At 49.2% G+C, this 20,680-nt stretch overlaps 8 protein-coding genes across 8 annotated transcripts; 5 read left to right on the top strand and 3 right to left on the bottom strand.

Moving 5' to 3' along the window:
- Window positions 1–288: 288 nt before the first annotated feature.
- On the bottom strand, window positions 289–2,813 carry MIND_00215900 (Tartrate transporter; the record flags this gene model as incomplete). Its single annotated transcript, XM_037359051.1, has 19 exons — window positions 289–458; window positions 506–606; window positions 658–711; window positions 765–816; window positions 870–1,004; window positions 1,062–1,114; window positions 1,174–1,224; window positions 1,273–1,315; window positions 1,369–1,433; window positions 1,487–1,587; window positions 1,639–1,657; window positions 1,707–1,741; window positions 1,794–1,809; window positions 1,861–2,020; window positions 2,073–2,209; window positions 2,260–2,279; window positions 2,330–2,400; window positions 2,446–2,503; window positions 2,556–2,813. 19 exons carry the CDS (start codon window positions 2,811–2,813, stop codon window positions 289–291), a joined length of 1,599 nt encoding a protein of 532 aa, XP_037224146.1.
- Window positions 2,814–3,464: 651 nt separating this feature from the next.
- On the top strand, window positions 3,465–4,039 carry MIND_00215800 (Glutathione-independent glyoxalase HSP31; the record flags this gene model as incomplete). The annotated part of the gene is made up of 3 exons (XM_037359050.1): window positions 3,465–3,596; window positions 3,805–3,838; window positions 3,897–4,039. 3 exons carry the CDS (start codon window positions 3,465–3,467, stop codon window positions 4,037–4,039), a joined length of 309 nt encoding a protein of 102 aa, XP_037224145.1.
- A 1,280-nt stretch (window positions 4,040–5,319) lies between these two features.
- Window positions 5,320–7,682, bottom strand: MIND_00215700 (Major facilitator superfamily multidrug-resistance DHA1 sub-family; the record flags this gene model as incomplete). The annotated part of the gene is made up of 10 exons (XM_037359049.1): window positions 7,516–7,682; window positions 7,380–7,468; window positions 6,975–7,333; window positions 6,896–6,919; window positions 6,626–6,849; window positions 6,463–6,569; window positions 6,396–6,412; window positions 6,169–6,342; window positions 5,625–6,120; window positions 5,320–5,570 (listed from the first exon to the last, which is right to left on the bottom strand). Exons 1-10 carry the CDS (start codon window positions 7,557–7,559, stop codon window positions 5,320–5,322), a joined length of 1,785 nt encoding a protein of 594 aa, XP_037224144.1. The 5' UTR covers window positions 7,560–7,682.
- MIND_00215600 (uncharacterized protein) lies at window positions 7,664–8,378 on the top strand (the record flags this gene model as incomplete). Its single annotated transcript, XM_037359048.1, has 2 exons — window positions 7,664–8,126; window positions 8,188–8,378. 2 exons carry the CDS (start codon window positions 7,664–7,666, stop codon window positions 8,376–8,378), a joined length of 654 nt encoding a protein of 217 aa, XP_037224143.1.
- A 126-nt stretch (window positions 8,379–8,504) lies between these two features.
- Window positions 8,505–9,140, top strand: MIND_00215500 (uncharacterized protein; the record flags this gene model as incomplete). The annotated part of the gene is made up of 2 exons (XM_037359047.1): window positions 8,505–8,943; window positions 8,995–9,140. The coding sequence occupies exons 1-2, from the start codon at window positions 8,589–8,591 to the stop codon at window positions 9,138–9,140; spliced, it is 501 nt and encodes a 166-aa protein (XP_037224142.1). The 5' UTR covers window positions 8,505–8,588.
- Window positions 9,141–9,564: 424 nt separating this feature from the next.
- On the bottom strand, window positions 9,565–10,572 carry MIND_00215400 (uncharacterized protein; the record flags this gene model as incomplete). The annotated part of the gene is made up of 8 exons (XM_037359046.1): window positions 9,565–9,716; window positions 9,763–9,856; window positions 9,908–10,062; window positions 10,110–10,149; window positions 10,197–10,302; window positions 10,362–10,374; window positions 10,437–10,464; window positions 10,522–10,572. 8 exons carry the CDS (start codon window positions 10,570–10,572, stop codon window positions 9,565–9,567), a joined length of 639 nt encoding a protein of 212 aa, XP_037224141.1.
- A 534-nt stretch (window positions 10,573–11,106) lies between these two features.
- On the top strand, window positions 11,107–12,956 carry MIND_00215300 (Major facilitator superfamily multidrug-resistance DHA1 sub-family; the record flags this gene model as incomplete). Its single annotated transcript, XM_037359045.1, has 9 exons — window positions 11,107–11,268; window positions 11,319–11,374; window positions 11,421–11,427; window positions 11,520–11,680; window positions 11,730–11,836; window positions 11,883–11,899; window positions 11,946–12,119; window positions 12,171–12,654; window positions 12,706–12,956. 9 exons carry the CDS (start codon window positions 11,107–11,109, stop codon window positions 12,954–12,956), a joined length of 1,419 nt encoding a protein of 472 aa, XP_037224140.1.
- Window positions 12,957–13,796: 840 nt separating this feature from the next.
- Window positions 13,797–14,895, top strand: MIND_00215200 (F-box domain-containing protein; the record flags this gene model as incomplete). Its single annotated transcript, XM_037359044.1, has 2 exons — window positions 13,797–14,567; window positions 14,617–14,895. The coding sequence occupies exons 1-2, from the start codon at window positions 13,812–13,814 to the stop codon at window positions 14,893–14,895; spliced, it is 1,035 nt and encodes a 344-aa protein (XP_037224139.1). The 5' UTR covers window positions 13,797–13,811.
- Window positions 14,896–20,680: the final 5,785 nt, after the last annotated feature.

The raw sequence follows: 20,680 nt of genomic DNA, 5'->3' as shown, positions 1-20,680 counted from the left end.
TTAACGTTCATTCGAGCTCCGCAAGGCCTTACACGCTCCCTTTTCGGCCACTTCGCTCGTTGACCGGTTGGTTGTTTGGGCTTTAATCGCTATTTATACTTTGGGACTCGCATCACACTGTACCGGAACCACACTACTGTATACGAAGCTGAACTGTGTTTTACATTACTTACCTACCGAGTAGTTAGTACTTGGGTTTGATGAGCTGTCGACGATTAGTCGCAACTCTGGGCAGCATGAATCAAGTGAATTTCAGCCAACTTGAGTGCAAACAGGAGGTATAATGTCTTAGTACAGATACCTGAATTCTCGACGGTTTTGTAGAGCTTGGCGCACGGTTATCCCTTCCAAATGCGCCGCCTTCTTCACACGATCCTCGTTCGTACCCAAGGGCACCGTCCGTTCCTCGGCAGCCAAGATAAGCTGTCTATTCATCTGGATGAGGCGTTGCCTGATAACTGCAGCAGGTTGTCAACAAAGCCAGGTATGCAAGTATCAAACAAACCGAAGGCGGCTAGGGTGCTCAGAGCAAGCGCAACCAAGGAGATGCAGCAGGACTGGGTATATCGCGGGCCCCAGACGTTCTTCCAGGCGTAGGATCCAACACTGATAATTTGCGTTATATAATGCAGCGCATTTTCTGTGTTCCCTGCTTACAGCGTGCCGATATTTCCTATGCCGTTGGTAATTCCGATGGCTGCAGCACGCTTTCTGGATCTTGGATGTGAGCACACAACTATGGCTTATAACCAGCGTGCACTTACGCTGGAGGCCGCGGAATCGAATTTGCCATCCAAACAAGCGTCATCGCACAGCCTTGTCGTAGGTTTGTCGGGAATTCACAGAGACGAGCTAACGGGTGGGCTTACCAGCATCCCCGATCGCCATGAGAAACATGGCGAAATAGCGTGCCGGGACGGACATAGTGCAGAGGCTGATGATAAACCCCACCATCATTGCCCAGGTCCAGATCGAAATGTGGTAGAAACGCTCGCCGGTTCTATCTAAGTATTTTGGGGACGGTGTGAATGGTGAACAAATTAGAGGGGGGGGTAACGAACCCGCATGCCATGCGCTTAGAACACAAACAACCGCTGCGAGAAGCCAGGGAGGACTGTCAAGTTGACGATCCAGCATCAGCCTGAATATCGCTGGGAGGAAATGACTGCAAACGCGGTGAGGAGGAGGGTCTTCGTTGTCGAAAACCCGAGAGTCTTCGCAACACTGGACAGTCTTGTAAGAGGTGATCACTTGGAATGAGGATATACACACGTTGGAAAGAATTGGCCAACACTTCGACCGAGATAGTGCGTGACTGGGGAGAAATTGATTCGGAAACAGGTCGTCTCAACATAACAGGAAACCCACAAAGCATCAACGAGAATAGCCACGTCAATGGATCGGCGATGGCAAGTTTGAAACCTTCCAAATGCCTAGTATTGAATGTAATAAAATAGAGAGAATGAAAGAATAGAGGAGTACGAACGATGTAACCCCAGTGTCTTGGTCTGCCTCACCTGCATCTCCAGACAGACGCGCTTGTGCCAGACGACTTTCAAGGTCGTTTATCCAGCGCGTATGACGAGGCTGATTACGACATTAGATCACCTATTCGAAAAAATTGGACAAGCCACAAACATAGTCGGGCAGCAACCACCTGCAATGAAATCAGAGAGAAATGGATGGAGAGATGGAGGGATCTTTACATGACGCAAAACCCCAACAGGATGGTTGTAGAGCCCTGTGGACCTGTCGGTCAACAGAGAGATTGCGGGGAGTCAGAAGAACAAGACCTCGATGATGAACAACCTATTGACGATGATGAATCAAGACATTGCTATGTTTCAAAGGACACCATACCATCTCCAGCCTTCAATTCCCGAGACTCCATGCATCCTAGAAAGGATACCAGCTGCAACTAAAGCACCAAATGCATTTGCGAGGTCGAGTCCGGAGAATAGGATGGCCGCCCTGAAGGCGAGCTCTTTCTTTGTGTACCAGCAGGAGAGAAGATAGACAGCTTCATTAATGGGTGCATGAGTGGAGAGGACGAGATATAAGATGATACACACCGCCAGGGTAGAAAGATCCTTCCGGAAGACCAATGAAAAGCCGACATGCCAAGATCCCGCCATAGCTTGTGGTGACGCCGGAGAGTGCACTTGCCAGCCCCCATGCAACAACACAGCTGCCTATGTAGATGGACGGGCTGCTAAATGTGTTAGCGCATATGGGCACAGACTAACGAAGAAGTCGAACCGCTTGACTTTATTGAGGATCTATCATGGTCAGTTCCAACAATTCCATATTATGAGACGACGCTACTCACCATATTTGACAGCGGCTGCCCAAGGGAGAGAGTCACGAATAAAATTGAAAGGACTGCATTGTACTGAATATCTTGTAGGAATTTAGAGGCGCGAATCAAAAGCTTGCTGAACGAACCTGAGAGATGTAGGTCGTGCTCAAAGCCCTTCAACCGAGCAGCCGTGATCGCTGAGCGCTGTCGGAAAGCGGTTAGAAAGCTGGCAAGCGCAGGGGGAAACCGCACGCACATTGATATAGTTCATCACATAGACGACAAATATTGCAGGTATGAGGCGCATATCAAGCTTGTGCAATAGCATTCGCTCTTCCTTGCGCCGTTGGATGATTTGGCTTGGAGTTTTCTCAACATCGCTTGTCTGAGAATCGTAGGTTTCCCTGCGGATGCCCATCGAAGGGCGGCTGCCAGTGGGTGCCTTCGCGCTCGAGCTTGACTCTGACATGCCCAGCTGAGAGGATGACGATGAAGGTTTCTGGTTTGCGTCCATAGTGGACGTAGTTGCGGGGAGTGACTGAAAAGGCCTCAGCTATGATAGAAGATTGAAAGTATGGAAGCCAACTCCACAGACGGGAAGAGCTTCGCACCTTCTATTCGGAACCGCGAAACCAGAGCGGCCATTCCAACCCAGGTCGCCTTCCTTCCATCATAGGTAGCGCTGGTATTGGACTCATTCTTGGGTCTTCGAATCGTGGAGCAGTGGGAGCACTGGCGAGCCACTGCGGCAAAAAGCAAGCACCTTGCGAGATATTCGAGGAAAGCGACATTTCGAGGCAAATATCTGACGAGGTCAATGGAACCAGGAAAGAAAATCATACATGTTCTCACGGATCATCATTCGCATCATCTGACATGCGATCAGCTCCGGGAAGTATGACGCGGGTTGCGGTTCGCCGTTGAAGATAGAAGACAGCATTCGCTCTCTGTGCTGTTCGTTCCGACTTCTTGCGACACAACGCTGACCGGGAAGCCGACAGGCTGGTAATCTTCCAGAGGTAAACGAAATTACTGTAACTGTTGTAGACTTTACGAGTGCAAACCCTCCTGTCGATCCTAGTACCCAACTCCACTCGAGAATGAACACGTTTCATCTGATTCACGAACTCCCAGGCCGTCGTAGACGACAGAATGCGCCAAGTTCATGGCCGACGAGAACGCCAAAAAGATCTCCGATGTGAATGTCGACGACTACGACGCCATCTTCTACACTGGTGGCCATGGTCCGACTATAGACCTCCCAACCTATACTCCCAACATAGAGCTTGCCGCCAAGGTGATGATGTGGTACTTACATCCGCCAGTTGTTGACGAATGGTTATCGGAGCGGAAAAATAAATAGTGCGGTCTGCCACGGACCGGCCGCCCTTGTGGCTGTAACCGATGCACAGGGAAAGAACGTTTCGCAGGAAAACAAGTGACAGGATTTTCTGACGAAGAGGAGATCTTGGTGAGCCAAATCATTTTGTGTTTTGGCGTTGCAGCTCATCACAGGCCATGCAGATGGACACAGTCAAGGTTTGTAACTGACACTTGTGTTATATCGCCAATTGCAACTCGTTTGACCTGATGACAGGACGTACTGGGAGGGAATTACGAGAAGGGAAGCCGTGGGATGTCAAAGTTCTTGTGCAAGGAAACTTGATCACTGGCCAGAATCCTGCGTCGGCGTTGAGTATGGGACAGGACTCGGAGATTCTCAAGGCGCTTAACAACTAGGTTGTCATCGAGGGTCATAAATTTGTAACGCAATTGTTTTCTCGTCACGATAATCCATGACCCATGGCTCGAAAGTGACACGTGGAACGTCCGACAACGCATTGCGATAGCTCATTTCGGAGAGACTAGGCCACAATGTTCCCGTGATACACACTTCCTCCAATTGCGTAGCTTCCGAGCACAAAACAAAATTCGCGAATGAAGCGGCAGGATTCCAAAGCAAAAAGCTAGCGGGGACGCGGACAAAGCAGAGGTTTGGCGTGTAAAAGATATCGAGGATACGTCGAGGCGAGTTGCGCGTGCCGTCGCCGACAGACTTGATACTATTCAAGCAAAGGAACTTGAGCTTGGGTAGATAAACACGACCGTTGCGATGGTTTTGCAACCACTCGGACCAGATTTCATCGCGTGGCCGGCTGGTGGACCTACTCGACAAATTCGGCTGTTCATTCGTGTAGAGTGCACAGTACGTGAGATTGACAACCTGGTCTAGCAAGTAGAGATGTTCTGGAGTGGTGGCTAGCAGCGTTAATGAAGTTAAATTTGCCCATGGAAGGTCGTGGGCATAGCCATAGCCGAAACTTGGGCACCACAATGAAGCATGGCGAAGTTGTGGCACTTGGCTGGCGGGAATCCGGAACGCAGCAGACACCCTAGAATCGGATGTTCGTAGCCGTAATGACCGAAGAAGAGGAAGCTCCGGTCCTTCTGTGAACAACAGTCGCAGGTTATTTTGCGAGAGACAAGCTTTTAGGTCTGTGATTCTCGCTCTCGTCGCAAAGATAAGTCGGAATAAGTATTTGATGCGGCCGGAGAGGGTCACCCTCGATATGGATAGATAAAGGCATTGTGGGCCCACAGCGAGCAAGTTGGTATTCCGTTGCGTGTAATTGGGCAGTTGGTCGTGAAACCAGGTTGTGCGGTATTGTTACTGTTCGCCAGAGCTCTGGAAGATTCAGCACGATGTTACGCCACCGTTTACAAACGAGCGTGAGGCAGCTAAGAGAGTTAGGTCCGGTCCATGGAGAAGCAAACCCAAAGGGTGGGACATAGCGAAGGAAGATCTCAATCATCACTTCGTTGGGAATGCTCTCCTCCAAAGTATGCCGTTGAAGGCTCATTGATAGCAATGCGTCAGATAGTGACAGCTCTGTTGAGTCCATTTTGTCGCTATTGAGGCATTGAGCGCATTGAAAAGGAGTGATCATGAACGTTCAGGCCAAAGTTCTTTAGCAACTTTCACACATGACTTTTTTTGGGGGTATCGAAGGTTTCTAGCACTACTCAATGTCATCCCAGACCTCCTCAGGCAGCCTACCCGCCAACCACATCGCACCACAACTGAGCACGAAAAATACAGCATAAACGAAGTATCCACCTAGGAGATTTTTTTGTACGGAGATCGAGAAAAGGGAGGTACCCAACGCCGGACCAATAGCGCGCGCAATAGAAACAGACGTCTGTGAAAGCCCATTGACGGTACCGCGAGATGACTTTGGAGAGGACGCTATGACGAATATGAATATTGAACCTGAGGTCTCTGGTTAGATACGATATGTACTAGCACTGCTGGCAGCAAACTCACTGAAGGAAATGTCCATGATCGCGCCGGACAACAGTAGACACCCTATCAGGGCATAGATACCCCACCAGAGTTCACCGTTGGCCTTCGCGAGCAAGTTCATGATGGGAAACAATAAGAAAACGAAGAAATTTGTCGACATTCCTATCATGAATGTCCGCTTTTCGCCAACCCAGCGTACCAGCCGAGCAAAGAACAAGAGATTAAAACAACCCGTTGCAACACCGTAAGCACTCAAGATCAGACCAATCTGGGGCGGATCTAGGCCTAAACCGCCCACCCCGATAGGCATGGTGAGGAAAAGCGGAATTAGGGCAGCAAGGCTGGTGTTGAGAAATCCAAGTGCGACATAATTGGAGATCGAAAGCAACACTGGCTGAGTCAACAACTGTCGCATGGGTAGTGGTCCTTGTCGAGGGCTTGGAGTACTTGGCGGCGACTCTAGCGAAGGTGTACCAGGTTCAGAGGGTTGTTGCTTGTGCGTCTTCCATGGGACAGTCTGTTGTTGTTTCAACTTCAGTGATTCTCAGATGTTAAAAACGCAGACCTCCCGGAAGAAGAGTAAGACGATGAACCATGAAATCACCACGATACTTCCTGTCACCAAACATGGCAGGAAGTATGGGAACTCTAGCCAGAATCGACTAGAGAAGAAGTGCGAATGGGGAAAACGGTCGTGTGGACGAGCTAAGGAGCCACCAATTAATGGACCTATAGATGCCTGTGTCCTCTCGTTTAAGCAGATGATCAGAAGTAATTTGAGTTAGTACATACTCCTGCTGCCCAAACAACTGCGAGGAATGGTTACATTGGTATATGCGGAAGTGCAAGGAAACTTTACTTGGAAGGAATACAAAAGCCTCCGCCCGATTTGTTCTGTCTGTGAGGTCACCCAGCGCTGATTTCATTACACCCACATTTCCTGATAGAAGGCCACAAAGACATCGGCTGGACAAAGCAGCATTGAGTATATATCGAGAACAGGTACTAATAATGTTTCTTACCTGATGACTAGGGTGACAAACGTTCTACTCAAGCCAAAGCAGAAGATGGAAAGAGCAGTCCCGAATATGCCAATGAGCAGTATTGGTTTCCGCCCAACGACGTCTGATGCTCTACTCCATTGTAGTGTGGCCATAGCTTCGGTGAGGAAGAAGAGGGCTTCCTGTATAACAACGTGATCATTAGAGTGGGAGTTATGGATACGATAGAGAATATACTCAACTATCTGTGCAGAGAAAATGTGGCTAGGTCAAGCTTTGAACATCAAGAACTAGCATTGCGTTCGCACCATTCCACTGTCAACATGTCAAGAAAGTCAGTGAGGATAACACGAGGATAGTTGAGTCATACGCATAATATCCAACTTTCTTCTCGTCCCCGCCTGTTATGTCGAGCTCGCTGATCAACTAGACACGACTCAGCAAGGCAAGGTCGAGTAGAGGGCATCCATGCCTGATTTATGTAGGGATATATTGACTGGCTCGCAATTGGTTCACATGTTTGGATGAGCAGAATAATGGACAGTTGCTTCCAAGGAAGTGGCGTGCGTTTGTTTTTGGAGATATGGTCTTGGGGGAGCAGAGACGTTTGTTCAGTGAGGACAGGCTGAACGACTGCCGCCATCTGTGAGGGTGCGGCTTTATGTATAGTCGAGTGAGAATGGGCGGAGAGAGAGAAGCGAAGCCGCCGCATTCTTATCGTATCACGAACTTCGCAAGTACATAATGACTGGGAGTCATATCGGATGCGAATTACCGAGTATGGCCGATCGAAAACGGCGGTCGTCTCTTGCAGAACTTTTCTCAACGAAATTCAGCTCTCGAGTCTGGACCACTTTTTGCTTTCTGCCTGAACAGAATAAGTCAGTCTGACGGGTAAGCGCCCATTTGACCTGCTTTGAAGGACCAGATAGGTAGTCCATTTGACAAACAACATATGTGCTGTAGTCTTTCAAGTTGTGAGCTTATCGGCTTGAAAAGAAAGTTGACATACTGATAGGTTTCTTAGCCAAACAACCTCATTACTGGACTCCGACCACGATGGTGGTTGTGATTGGGGGATTTGAAACGCGGCGTGACCATCAACAACTTGGAACTTTCACGATTTCTTCCACCTCAATGTCCGCTGCTACTGGCGCTATAGACGAAATAATCGACCTCACTGGAGATACTACTGCATCTGGATCCGAGGATGATGAGGAAGAGGAACAAAATGATCTTGAGCAAGGTAGCTTTGACGAAGACGAACAAACGACACCCACGCTCGACCAACTGAACGCAGCGATATCATCCGCTCCAGTAGCCCGACTCCAACTGATACTTATCCGACTCGCCAAGAAAAACCCTGCAGTCCGCAAAGCGCTCACGAAAGAGTTGTTGACGATATCTGGCCCACCAACCGCGCCGGTCAGAGTGATACCGCGCTGGGAAATTTGTGAAAACTGTGGAAACTCGTATGATGTGAACGTGGCCGAAGATAATGAAGATTGTGTATTCCATCCAGGTTTGCTTTGCTTTGCTTAAGCGATTTAATTCGACTACTAGATCACTGACGAACTTGGCAGGTGACCTTGAAGTTGAAGACGACAAGTTTGTGGACTGGGACGAGGATTGCCACGGTCCAATGGACACCCGCTCCAACAGACGCGAATTTCCCGAGAATTTTACCTGGAGTTGTTGTGAAGGGGATGGAACAGCCGGCGGATGCGTCAACGGAAGACATCGGCCGAAAAGCAACAAACGGCAACGGTTCTAACACATCTCTAAAGCTGGATTCCTTGAGTCCTTACATAAGCTTGAGACAGCTTGGTCGTAAATCTTGGCTCGATCTTTCTTTGAACAACTTGAAAGGCGCTTTGTTCGACCCGCGCTTTGTATCGACTTGAATCAGGATAAAAATGCAGTTGTTTCTCGTCCACCTCAGACCTCGGAAGCAACTCTCAAAACAGACACCAACGCGTTAACCATGTTGTCGCCCCCGTCCAGCCGTGGCTCTTCTCCTTCGCCGTCATTATTCCTCGGTTCAGACTACTCATATAATCCGCGAGGCAGCTTTTCCTCCATAGCTTCTTCAGCGGACACTCCCCTATCTACCCCGCGACCTCTGCATGCACCACCCCTGGTGGCCAAGGCTCATAGTTGGGAAGGTGCCCAGCTTACCCGTCGACGACCAGGCAAACTCGTCAAAGCTAAACGCAGCTTCCATAAACCCGAAGGTGGCAACGCGTCTCTTGTGCGCAGGAAATACTCTGTGCCGAGTGTCATCGTGACCAAGACTGACGATTCGGAGCAGAAGGACCAAACTAGATTCCTACATCCAGGTGAGAGCCACACGTCTTCAACATGAGTCGGTGCTGACGTGGCATATATAGGGGTACTCACAACTCAGACCTATATCTTTGTGCTCGGACTGAATCCTGACGGTAGTGAACAGCACGGACCACCGACAGAACTTGTCATGTGGACTTGTTGTGGCGAGGAAGAATGCGCCATCGGTTGCGCGTTGTTGATCTGCTAAATTGTTAGTTGCACTTCCTGTGATGACTTGGAGTAAATAATATGGACCCGCGAGCGACAGAAGCTCGCTTCAAATCACGTGCATAGTAGGGTGGCATAGTCCATTGTTCTCTATCTCAATCAATGTTGAGTATTTTCACCTGAATTTTTTTTCAGCATATTCCTGGCTACTCAGAGATTCATTATACCAAGTTTCAGGGCAATAGACGGATAATTGACCATGTTTGAGGACATTCTGTTTCCCATCAAAAATTGATTGTACCGTTGGAAAACGGCATTGGGTTCCTCACGTGCTTTACCGGATATGCTCGCTTCGCTCGCAAAAAGTGAACTGTATCGCCTATTTCATGGGTGGTGGAAAAGATTGAGCTAAATGAACACGTCGCCCTTTTGACTCATTGTCCATTGAAGTGGGTTGCGTATTATTAGACAAGAGACAGGATGTAACGTGCAGGAAATTCGGGTGCAGAAAGGTATGTAGCAGCAGTGGTAAGAGCGAACGGGAGATAAGGAGGTCGCAGTCCATGATCACTCTTCGCAAGAGGGCCACATCGACTCCCAACGCAATTTATAGACACTGTCAATTGGGTCAATTCTGGTGATCTGGGTAACAGCAGGCAGACATACGCCAATAAGGTCCTGTGACTTGGTGTTCATGATGAGAGCGACGATCAGGCCGTAAAGACCCAAAACTTCAGCGAAAATGAGGATGAGAATCTACACAGTCGACTGACTTCAGTATAATCCATACTAGTCGAAATAACACACCATGCCAACGAAAAGTCGAGGCTGTTGAGCGGTACCGCGGACACCAGCATCACCAACGATACCAATGGCAAAACCCGCTGCAAGTCCCGCAAGGCCGACGGAAAGACCAGCACCGAGTTGGACAAAGCCTTGGGCGAGAGTCATGGCGACTTTGACTATACGACGGCCATTAGGAATGAGCTGCTCAGAAGGCTATACGCACGGTCGGAGGCGATGAGGACGGAAACGACGAGACCATAAATCTTCAAAATGGGTCGGTTGAGAGATACGGGTGGGGCAGTTGACATACAGCGATGATACCAGCCATGATGACAGGGACCACACACTTCATCATTTGGTCTGGACGAAGAACGGACATGGCGGCAATACCGACGCCAGATTTTGCTGTACCATAACTGCGCAAACAGGCGCTGCGTTAGTGCTCGTTGAGTTATAGGAAGAAAGGAGGGCGGACCTGGCTCCAATGCCTACAACGAAAGAAATCACATGTCAGCTTTGGGCCCCATAACCTCCAGTGGATTTTACGAACAAGTGAAGACGATGGCGCTCGTGCAGCCCTAACAAATAACTCTGGTTTTAGTATGACTGTGCAGAGCTTAAGCAAGCAGACTAACCATAGCGCTAAAGAAAGGCGCGTATACGGGACAGAGGTCTGATACTGACATTGTGAGGAGGGACTGGAGTGAATGGACAGTGAGCAAGAGGGACGACGTGGATAGGTCGACAAGAAGGAGCGTGACGGTAACGGCGTGACACAAGCCCAAGGCCAACCACTTTTCTGTCAAATCTTAAAGCCGCTTCACTAGGCCGCACTCTGGAAGTTAGCTTGAAGCTTGGAGTCCAAGAGTTTTAGACTCCAACGTCCACGTTCACTCATCTACCGATACTCTTCGAATAACTACATGGCCCTCCCACTTTCGCCTGTTGCACATGCCTTCAAGACCCTCCTGATTCCTGAATTGACTCTTTACCAAATGAGTTATCTCCGAAGTATGCGTGTTCTTCGAACTTGTAACTGTCGTACCCCTTCTGCTTAATCGGACCATTGTCATTTGCGATAAACTAAGTGGTACTGAATCTCGCTTTTCGGCTACCTATCGACTGACAATGAAGACAGGCTCCATTCCATTTCTCCCCTCTGAAACCGAACCAGTCCTATACTTAAGAGGCCGACTCTCTCTTTTTCATTCTGCCTCTTGATGTCCGTCACTGACGTCCGAACGCCCACGGAGCGGACCACACTCCTCTCTCATCCTGTCAACCAACGAACACCTCTTCAACATGCTCAACTTGCTATCGTCATGCTCGTCCAAATCTGCGAACCCTTGACCAGTCAATCTATTTATCCCTACATCAACCAAGTGCGTATTCTTCATGCTATACGTTTTAGCATCTAACTAGAAAAACCTAGCTCATCAGCGAGCTTGATATCACTGGAGGGGACGAGAAAAAAGTGGGATACTATGCGTATGACTTCCCTCGAACGTGCATCGCATCTGTTGACCACTGAAAGCGGAATGGTATGCATGCTTTGACCTTGTGCTCGCCCTGATTTCAGCCTAGATAGTGAGTTATCTATTCTTCTCTCGGACGCTTACTGACTATGGTTTAGGAAGCCCTCTTTTTCCTTGCTGAGGCTATCGCAACATTGCACTGGAGTCGCGCCTCGGACGCTGTTGGTCGAAAACCGATCCTCCTGATTGGATTGTTTGGAAGTGCGATATCCATGTTAATGTTTGGGTTAAGTCGGACGTTCTTGACCCTGGTCATAAGGTAACCTTTTATACACAAGCGACATCAGTATACCATGACACTTCTGCAGTCGGTCTCTCTGTGGCCTGTTGAATGCAAATGTCTCGGTAATGAAAAGCACGCTTGGTGACCTTACGGACCGAACAAATCGTGCTGATGCTTTCGTCTTCCTTCCGAGTATGTCATCTTGGTCTGCCATTATCTTGACTCATAAGGCGCTCAGTTGTATGGGCTACCGGTGTAAGTATTTACTACGCTATTCCAAGACAGTTCACAAATTTCATAGGCATCCCTTGGCCCACTCATCGGTGGCTCTTTGGCTCGCCCGCACGATCGCTTTCCACAGTCGACCTTCTTCTCAACTCATTTCTGGCTTCGATTCCCTTATTTTCTTCCGTGTCTGGTTGTCAGCGGTTGCGTGATCGTTGCCTGGAGTGTTGTTTTGGCATTCTTGAAAGAGGTCTCGAATTTCTTCGACGTTGTTAATTTGCTCATGGCTTAATAATGACAGACTGCTCCCCGCAAGCGGCAAGTCCCAACAAGCAAACATCCCACCAATAGTCGCCCCGAAGACCGATACGGAGGCAATACCTCGATACCCATGCGTCAATTGATGACGTTCCCCGTTGTCGTTTCAATCTCAAATTATGTCGTCCTCGCCTTGCTCAACATCATCATCGTTGCCTTAATCCCGCTGTTCCTCGCCATGCCCATCACTATCGGTGGGCTGGGTCTGGATCCACCGAAGATCGGTTGGATTCTCTGCATATATGGTTTTATAACGGGGCTATTCAATCTCTTTTTCTTCGCGCGGCTTGTACGATGGATTGGAGAGAAGCGAATGTTCGTCTGGGGGTTATCAACAACTCTCCTAATTTTTCCGCTCTTCCCGCTGATGAATGCACTGGCAAGAGAGAGAGGTGAACTGTGGTGGGGCGTATATGCTCTAATCACTTGCCTGTTATTTCTCGGGTCCATCATGGACGTGTCGTTTGGTGCGTCTAGCAAGTTCCGACATCCATCTCTGACAGACCCTCTGAACTTAGGTGCGATATTCATGTTTGTCACTGCGTCCGCACCGGCGTCTTCTCGTGGAGCGGTTAATGGGCTCTCTCAAACTTCAGTTTCTTTGGCACGCTCAATAGGCCCAATTTTGGGAACGTCTCTGTTCTCGGTCTCTGTGCAGAAAAATCTACTGGGGGGATATTTTGTGTATGTTGCACTCTTTTCCTTGAGTTGCATAGCCGTGTGTCTGGCGGATAGGCTACCAGACGACGTATGGAACGACATTGAGTAGGCATGCCAATCATCCAATAAAAGTTGTTCCCAAATGCTTTCTAACCCATCTTCTGTACTACCTTGCATAAAGTTTGGTTGAAATTTCGTTAGTTTTTTGGTGGTCAAAGCTTGACATGCACAAATATTAGCTCGAGCCGGACTTGGTGCAATTTTGACCCGCCCGTGAATATTGGTCTCCGTCGAGGATTTTCATTAATAGTTTTTTTCGAGCTCGTCTTTCGCATCAAGATGAATTGAATGGTCCAACACCCTGCTGAAAAACGCAATACCGCATTGACGGGATGAAAAACGAAGGCTCTTTGTCGACAGATTGCGCGCAGTTGACGGGAGCCGCTTGCGGCACGTCCTTGAGCACGTCATACTTATGCATAGCCGATATTAGACGAAGACGTCGCAGTGGGAGAAGGGGAACGCGCTACCCTTCACGGTTTCACCGACTGGAGTTTAGGACTTGATTTTGGAAGAGCAGCGCTGTCTGGGGCTTGAGATTGAGAGAGCATTTACATAATACAAGGTTTGCAAAACGTACCAGGTAGCGGCTGATAGCATCCCCAGGAATCTTCACATTCTTCAATCTTGAAGGTGAGCATGCGTGTGGTCAGAGAGCTGCGCTGCTGCAGACGCAGTGTTTGGTGGCGACAGGCACTGAATCAGTCTGCATGAGTGTGACACTACTCTGAGACGAGAGAAAGAAAAACAAGTAATTCTCCTGTCATTGGGGACGGTTTATATTCCAGCCTTAGCAAGTCAGACAGAGGTGGACAGGAGCATTTATATGGAGAAGGCAGAAGATGCAGGTTTTATTTGCCGATCACGGTCTCGTGATGGCCAATCTCTGTTACTTCACACAACCATGACCGATTCTCTACCGTTCGACGTACTCATGGAAATACTGCCTTGGATAGAGTATAAGGACCTTCCGGCGCTGGCATCGAGTAGCAAAGCTATGTCTATACTAGCTCTCGACCGCTTGTACGCCTCAATCCCTGCACAATGTTTCCTCGGCGCGGGCACATCAATTTGCAACAACCCAACTCTTGCACAGCGAGTGCTGTCGTTAGAGGTGAATCGAAAGCACAACGGCAAAAACTCCGATATTGTCATTCCCCTCCTCAGCAATGTCCTCAATACCACCGTGAATCTACGACATCTCGTCCTCCACATGGGAGGCTCATATTGCAAAGTTTTGCAATTCTCCAGATTCCAACTTCACACCTTGTCCTGTCATGCGTTCACCGACCATCATCTTATAACTTTTCTTCGACAACAAACGGAACTGAAGGAACTTGTCCTTGCGCATTCGCTACCACCCATTCCAAAGGGGAGGAGCCACCCATGGAAATTCCAGCAACTTGAAAGTTTCGATGGACCATGGACATGGGCTGAATCAATACTGCCCAAAACCCCGTTATTGTCTCGTCTTATGGTCACGTCTGCACCTTCTCGCCCGTGTAATTTAAAGGTGCTTGCAGATGCGCCGATACGACAGTTACGAATACCATTCCCTGCAGTGGTTCCACAAGGTACCGCGGACCAAATACGACAACTTATTCCGCGTCTTGATTCTCTCGCCATCCTTTTGGATACTGGTTTTATGAGCCTACTCAAGGTATATTATTTTCTTTCACATAGGAACAAGTGGTGTTTATACGCTATAGACTAATCCTATACCTGCACTGGAGCAGTGGCTTATCACAACACTTTCAGCTGTGACAACGATTCGTTGCTTAGCCATATATGGATTCCGGACCTCAGATCGCCAAACAAGCAACACTATCAACTTTATTCAGAACGTCACAGCAGAGGCTCCGAGAGTGCTCGAGGTTTCCATTGTTTATGGACCCCAAATGGATGTGGATGCCGGAGCAACTTGTGTTTGGAAGAGGGTGTCGGGACATGACTGGGACTCTACAGAAACTTCAGTTGAATGGGCATAAGTATGCATAGGCTTTGTATCTTGCTCGCTCAACAAAACATAGGGTTGACACATAAAACAGCCCCTCCGAATGTCGTCCTACCAATATCGATTATGCTCCTGAAAGACCTAGGCCGCAGTCAGACGAGCGGATAATTCAACTTGCGACGAAAAGTTCAAATATTGTGGATGCGACATAAAAACCTTGAGCAGAGTACGTCGCCAACATCGAAGTCTAAAAGGCGTCTGCCGACCATGGACGCTATTGGTAACCAGTAAGAGTTTCCCACCTTCTAACGCTTCACCAATAGAGAGACTACCTCGGAGGACAAGAATCCAATCGGTCCACAAAGACATCGTCCGCCGATTGCAATCGAGGTAAGCAACTGATAACTTAACAGTTAAATTGCGAGTACGCGGCAAATACAGTTTACCACAATATGGCGCATACCACAAGCCTCGCCAAAGTGACGAGAATCCAGCCAGATGTTACAACCACAGAAGACCTCGACGCGTCGGCAAAGTGGTTTATCACGGCGACCTCGTTGGCACCCTCAATTCCCACCACCGGCCCGATATATTTCCGGCTTAGCACTAGCCCAGACTGGGACTGGTATCCGTTCGGACCATTGGTCTTCGAGGAGGAGTCCATACTTGAAACTGTGGTACTTAAGTTACTAGAGAAAAGTGGTGCCTGTCGATTTGCGCCACGTGCTTCATCCTTCGGCAGATCTCGGCAGGGCAAGATTGACGTCGGCTAGCTCGGCTCGGCAGAGACCTGACCGAAACTCGGAGGAATGCTGGATGATTGGGAGGACCACCTGCTGGAGGATGATAGCTAGAATGTGGCAGGAACAACAGAGATAACACAGCAGTCCATCTCGACGGTGTTTATTACACTTTTTGCGCGCTAAACCCATTTGTTTTCCCATTCGATGTCGTGTGACCAAGTCTCCATTACGCCACCTTGGCTGTTTTCCTCGGTGCTCCATACTTTGGCGCCGACTCTTGCTGTTGGACTCCAGCTTCAGGACTAGAACGGCAAAGATCCTCCACATGCGAACCTTATTCTGTCGAGTCCTTCTATTATGCTGTTTGTTATTCCATCGGCCCTGAGCCACATTCGGATACAAAAGCCTTTATAAACGGCGTCTTCCGAAGCGGAATATTCTTTCTTTCCTTGCATATGTTACGATAAAATACTCCATTTCGGCTGCTGGTTGCTCTCTTTTCGCAGCAACAACCACACTCGAGGCCCATTCTTGTCTGGCAAATTTGGCCAGCGATGGCACATGTAGCGGTCTCTGGTGCGTCGTTCGACTGAGTTTTCCTCTTATCTTGTGCTTAGAAATAAACAGCTTCGCCTATGTGGGCCCCCCACCCAGATGGCGTTGTGGCCTCTTGGCCACCCAAATTCTCGTTCTGTCCATCTCCCCCACAGACGCGGAAGTCGACACGTCAATGCCGCGCGGAAGACGACGAGGACGCGATGAATGGAGTCCTGCCACTGTCACTGGGTTTCGTTTCTCCCCGTTCGCCGACCAAAGCCATTCCCAATCGACCTTCGCGTTCGAAATCGCTCAGCGCAAGTGTTCCCTCCACTCCGACTGGGCTCTGGCGCCCAGTTGCGCCGACAAAGCCCACAATGAATCATTCAATGAAGCATGACAATGTAGCCGAGCCACTCGCTCTGGTTGGCGCTGAGCGATGCACCCACCCACTTTCCGCTTCTCGTCGGATCCGGCTATCTTCCGTTGACCACACATCACCAGGTCCACCTCCGAGTCCACGCCCTGCAGCACGCAAACTTCCGCCTCGCTTGCAGTCGGTTCCTCCAGCACCGACAGACATATACACACCTTTGCATTCGCACAGACGTGATTGGGCCGTTCCGCTTTCCCCGCCTCCTCGCCCACCTACTCCCGAGCCAACCGAGCCTGAAGACGATGCGGACCCACACAGCTACGGCCCCATTCTTTCCATATCTTCTTCACCTGCTCTCCTTCTCGCAACTCCGCCGCCACCCTCGGTTCTCTTTCAGTGGAGTCAACATGAGCACACATTTAACCGCCGTTGGTGCCAACAGAAGAGACAGAACCGATATCTCCCACTTGTCGTCTCTCCTTTAAATCCCTTGAGGGACTCAATGCCACTATTCTATTGGCGTTCAGTTGTCCCGTCCATATCGATAACAAGCACCAGCACTGGAGCCGGCGCAAAAATCGAGTGGAATATAAAAAAACCATTGCCCTCCCCGACGCTGAGAACAAGGCTACGGTCAAGATTGTCAGTAGCCCTCAGTGACTCATTTCAACATGCACTGACTTTTTTTATAGAGCATGCGATGAAGCAGGCGAGCATCTCTCCGCTCGACAACTCTTCTCTGGTAAACTGCGACACCACTGCTCTGTTTGCGCAAGAGACACGCTTTGCAAGCGTCTTCTGCTGTTCAATCATTGGATTAACCGTGCTGATATCGAACTTGAGCATGCCCTCCAGCTGGTTGATGCGGACGTGGAAATGGCCCCTATTGACGAGTTTCCGAGACCCGTCTGCATACACCATGACAATTTCGACGCGCGCATAGAAGACGGGCAGGCTATGGAACAAGATGCATTTGCCGTCCAATGCCATCCAGAGTGTGAAGCCCTCCAGTCTTTTTGAACTGATATTGTCGTCATTTGCATCTTCAAGCATTCGTACTTACACTCACACGAGACTTGTACCATCTAGTAAACTGTAATTACCTATACCTACGTGAATTGAAATCATTACCTAGGGAGGACACGTTGGGTAAAATATTTTGTCAGTTTCTTGCCATGGTCAGAGCGAGCGCTAAATGTCGAAATTGAAGCATTGGTGGCTCCGGACCCAGGCGGTCTGGGGAAGAAGAAAGCTGACTCTGAACAGGTGAGCTCGACAGCCTTACCCCACCAGGCGGTCTCCCAACGTAATTCAACGACGCGCAAGCCTCTCGGCACCAGCATGGCACACGCGACGAACGTGAGTCTGACTTCGACTCCGTCTTAACAGCATTTGGGTGACTCGGACGTCTTCTGCCAGAGAGTGAAAGCACAGCATTGCGGGCTACCAGTAGGCAGTGCCAGTCAGGCTGAACAGTGTGAAACTGGATCGCTGAGGATGACAGAAGGTTCGATATTACGATCAACAACAGTTCAACAACGAAAGAGAGAAAAACGGCGCAGGAGAGCGCACACACCCTCACACAATAACACCAAATAATTACTACAGCACACTATTACACCCACCTTCACGCCGCCGCCCTGAGCACAACGGCTGAAAGGGCAAGATACCGAGGCAAAACAAAAACGAGAGGGCAAAACGGTGGATTCGCAGAGCGCAAGGTGATGGCTACCGTACATATACTTGTAGAGGCCAAATAACGGGAAACAAAAAAAAAAAAAAAAAAAAAAACAACGAAAGAGTAGTGGAGTAGTGTCACGGTCACGATGTCACGGTGGTTCCTCTCCTCAAAGTCTCCTGCTCTAAACTGGTCGAGTCGTCGCTTGCGTGCTATGTGTCGAGGCTTGCTTGATATTCAAAGTATACCAACTAAATGAACCAATGCCGATTCCACTGGAGGCAGTGGCCGCGGCGCTTCCGTAGATTGTCAACGAACTTTTTTCCACCCGGCACCTTTTCGTGTGCGACCTGCTTCCACGAGGGCTGTTCATGATCAAGTCTGTTCCTTTTTGTTGTGTTACGAGAACTGGCTTACTGCAGCCTCGCTAGGCACTTACAAGGACACACCCACATAACACCCACAAGGACCCATCAATGACCATTTGAGTTGAAACTTCATGGAGCTGAAGTGCAAACCACTTGCTGTAAACCTGGAACAATGTGCGAGGGTGGGGAACTGCAAGTCGACTCCATCCTTTCGCATCCAGATCGGTGATTTTCTAGATACATCGGGCATTATTTCATCCTTGTCTTCTTGCGAACAGGTGAATAATGCTATGCTGGCTTCGAGTCGCTAGTAAATTTCTCTTGTCTGCCAATGGATAAAGTGCACAGCTTGTTTCCTGGCGCATCTTGCGTGGGACATTGCAAGCGCTCCGATTATTTCCATGGGCAGGCTCCGCATCTTAGACTCATGCACGTCCCGGAAAGATGTGTTTTTCCCAGCTCTCCAGTGATCATTTGGCGAAGATTTGAACTCGGAGTCACTTAAAGTCAACCAGTTGTCTGTTTCCTTCCTGCGACTCGCCCCACCCCCCCATCTTACCTCTAGGGCGAGTTGCAAGTTGCCAACTTGCAACGCAATGGACGACCAATACTTTTTCAACGGTGACTTCGGTTATACCTACCCGGACTTGAATTTGTTGCCGCCACCGAACCCGACCGAGTGGTCCCCAAGCAACTCCGTATCTGGATTGTCGTCGTTCGGGGAATTCATGGCGGAGAATAGCATCCAACCTCATCCAATGGACGACTCTGAGTCATCCGACTGGCCGAGTTCAAGGTTATCCTCCTCTGATTCAATCATGGCTTACTCCCCGCCCTCCGCTGTTCTGCCAGACTTACCGCAGCAGATGGAAGGACTGGGGCTCTCCCGATTGTGTTTGACTTGGGACGCAGATGGATCAACTCTCTTCAGCATTGATCACGGGTATGAAAATGCCTGGCAGAGGCGTCGAGAGGCATCGCCAGATGTAATATTGGCCTCATCGGTGTTCGAACGACCCATCGCTGCTCCTTCCGCTCACAATTGGACAACGATTGGAACTGCTTCAGATCCCCAAATTCAAGTCAGACCGCCGGTTCATATAGCACCATCGGTCTCGTTTGTCAATGAGAGAGATTTGGAGGCGGTGGCCGCGTTCTTGACGTGGATTGAGGATCGACTAGTTGTCGGCGGGGTGATATTGCCCATAAACAGACACCGTGACAACTTGACGTTGGACTTCGTCTTTCCTGGTCCTGGTAACACCCGAGGCAAGCTAACGTACAAGCTCCTCATCGCCCTCGCAATCTGCAGCAGTCAGGACGGGGCACCCACTTCCGCAGAAATCGCTGACCGCTTGACCGAGCATTTCGAAGATATACGCAAGCTTGACAAGAACAAATGGCGTGTAAATGATATCAACTTGTGGTCTTCTTCATACTGACGCTGATATAGTCTACGGTTCACCATGAGCTATCCCTTCAATTGATATTCCAGAAATTCCCTCCGTGTTTTGGCTCGAGATCTAAAGGAGGTAGTAGATTATGCCAGTGGAGAATCGATCCAGCCAAACTAAACCAGCGTAGACTTACGCGACCAAAACCTTCACGGTGGGTTGAATGACCAGTGCTTTTCGCGTTTCCGACGGACTTATGACTGAAATTTTTGGATTGTACTTGGCGATAGGGATACTCCAACCTATCGATATGATTCGGTTGAATGCAGTATATTTGATCAATTCTGTGCATTACTCTATTAGTACTGTCGGACTGTCCTATTTTATATATAACCACGTCCAATTTCGCTCAGCGCTCAGGCTTTCTACAACTCGGTGATGCGTCGGCCTATCGGGCATCAAGGCTGAGTTTGAAATCCAAGAACTGAGTCTCGACCACAGAAAAAATTCAAAAATGAGGGAGAAAAGAGATCAAGTGCTAGTGGAAGCCGAAGAGATGTAGGAAGACGATTGTAATTCGTAAATGCCTGGCCTCTTGCCAAGCGGGCCTTCACAACTCGACAAATTTGGCAAATCTGGTTCAACTCGCGGCTGTTCCCGATGTTGGCGGCCACCTACCCTCAGAGCCGGAATCTCACGCTGGTATTCGACGAAATGGAAGCC

Source organism: Mycena indigotica (genome assembly GCF_014461135.1).
Source record: "Mycena indigotica strain 171206Taipei chromosome Unknown Mind.scaff0002, whole genome shotgun sequence".
NCBI lineage: Eukaryota > Fungi > Basidiomycota > Agaricomycetes > Agaricales > Mycenaceae > Mycena > Mycena indigotica.
The sequence above is the reverse complement of the archived record's forward strand: the minus strand, read 5'-3'. Positions and strand labels throughout refer to the sequence as shown.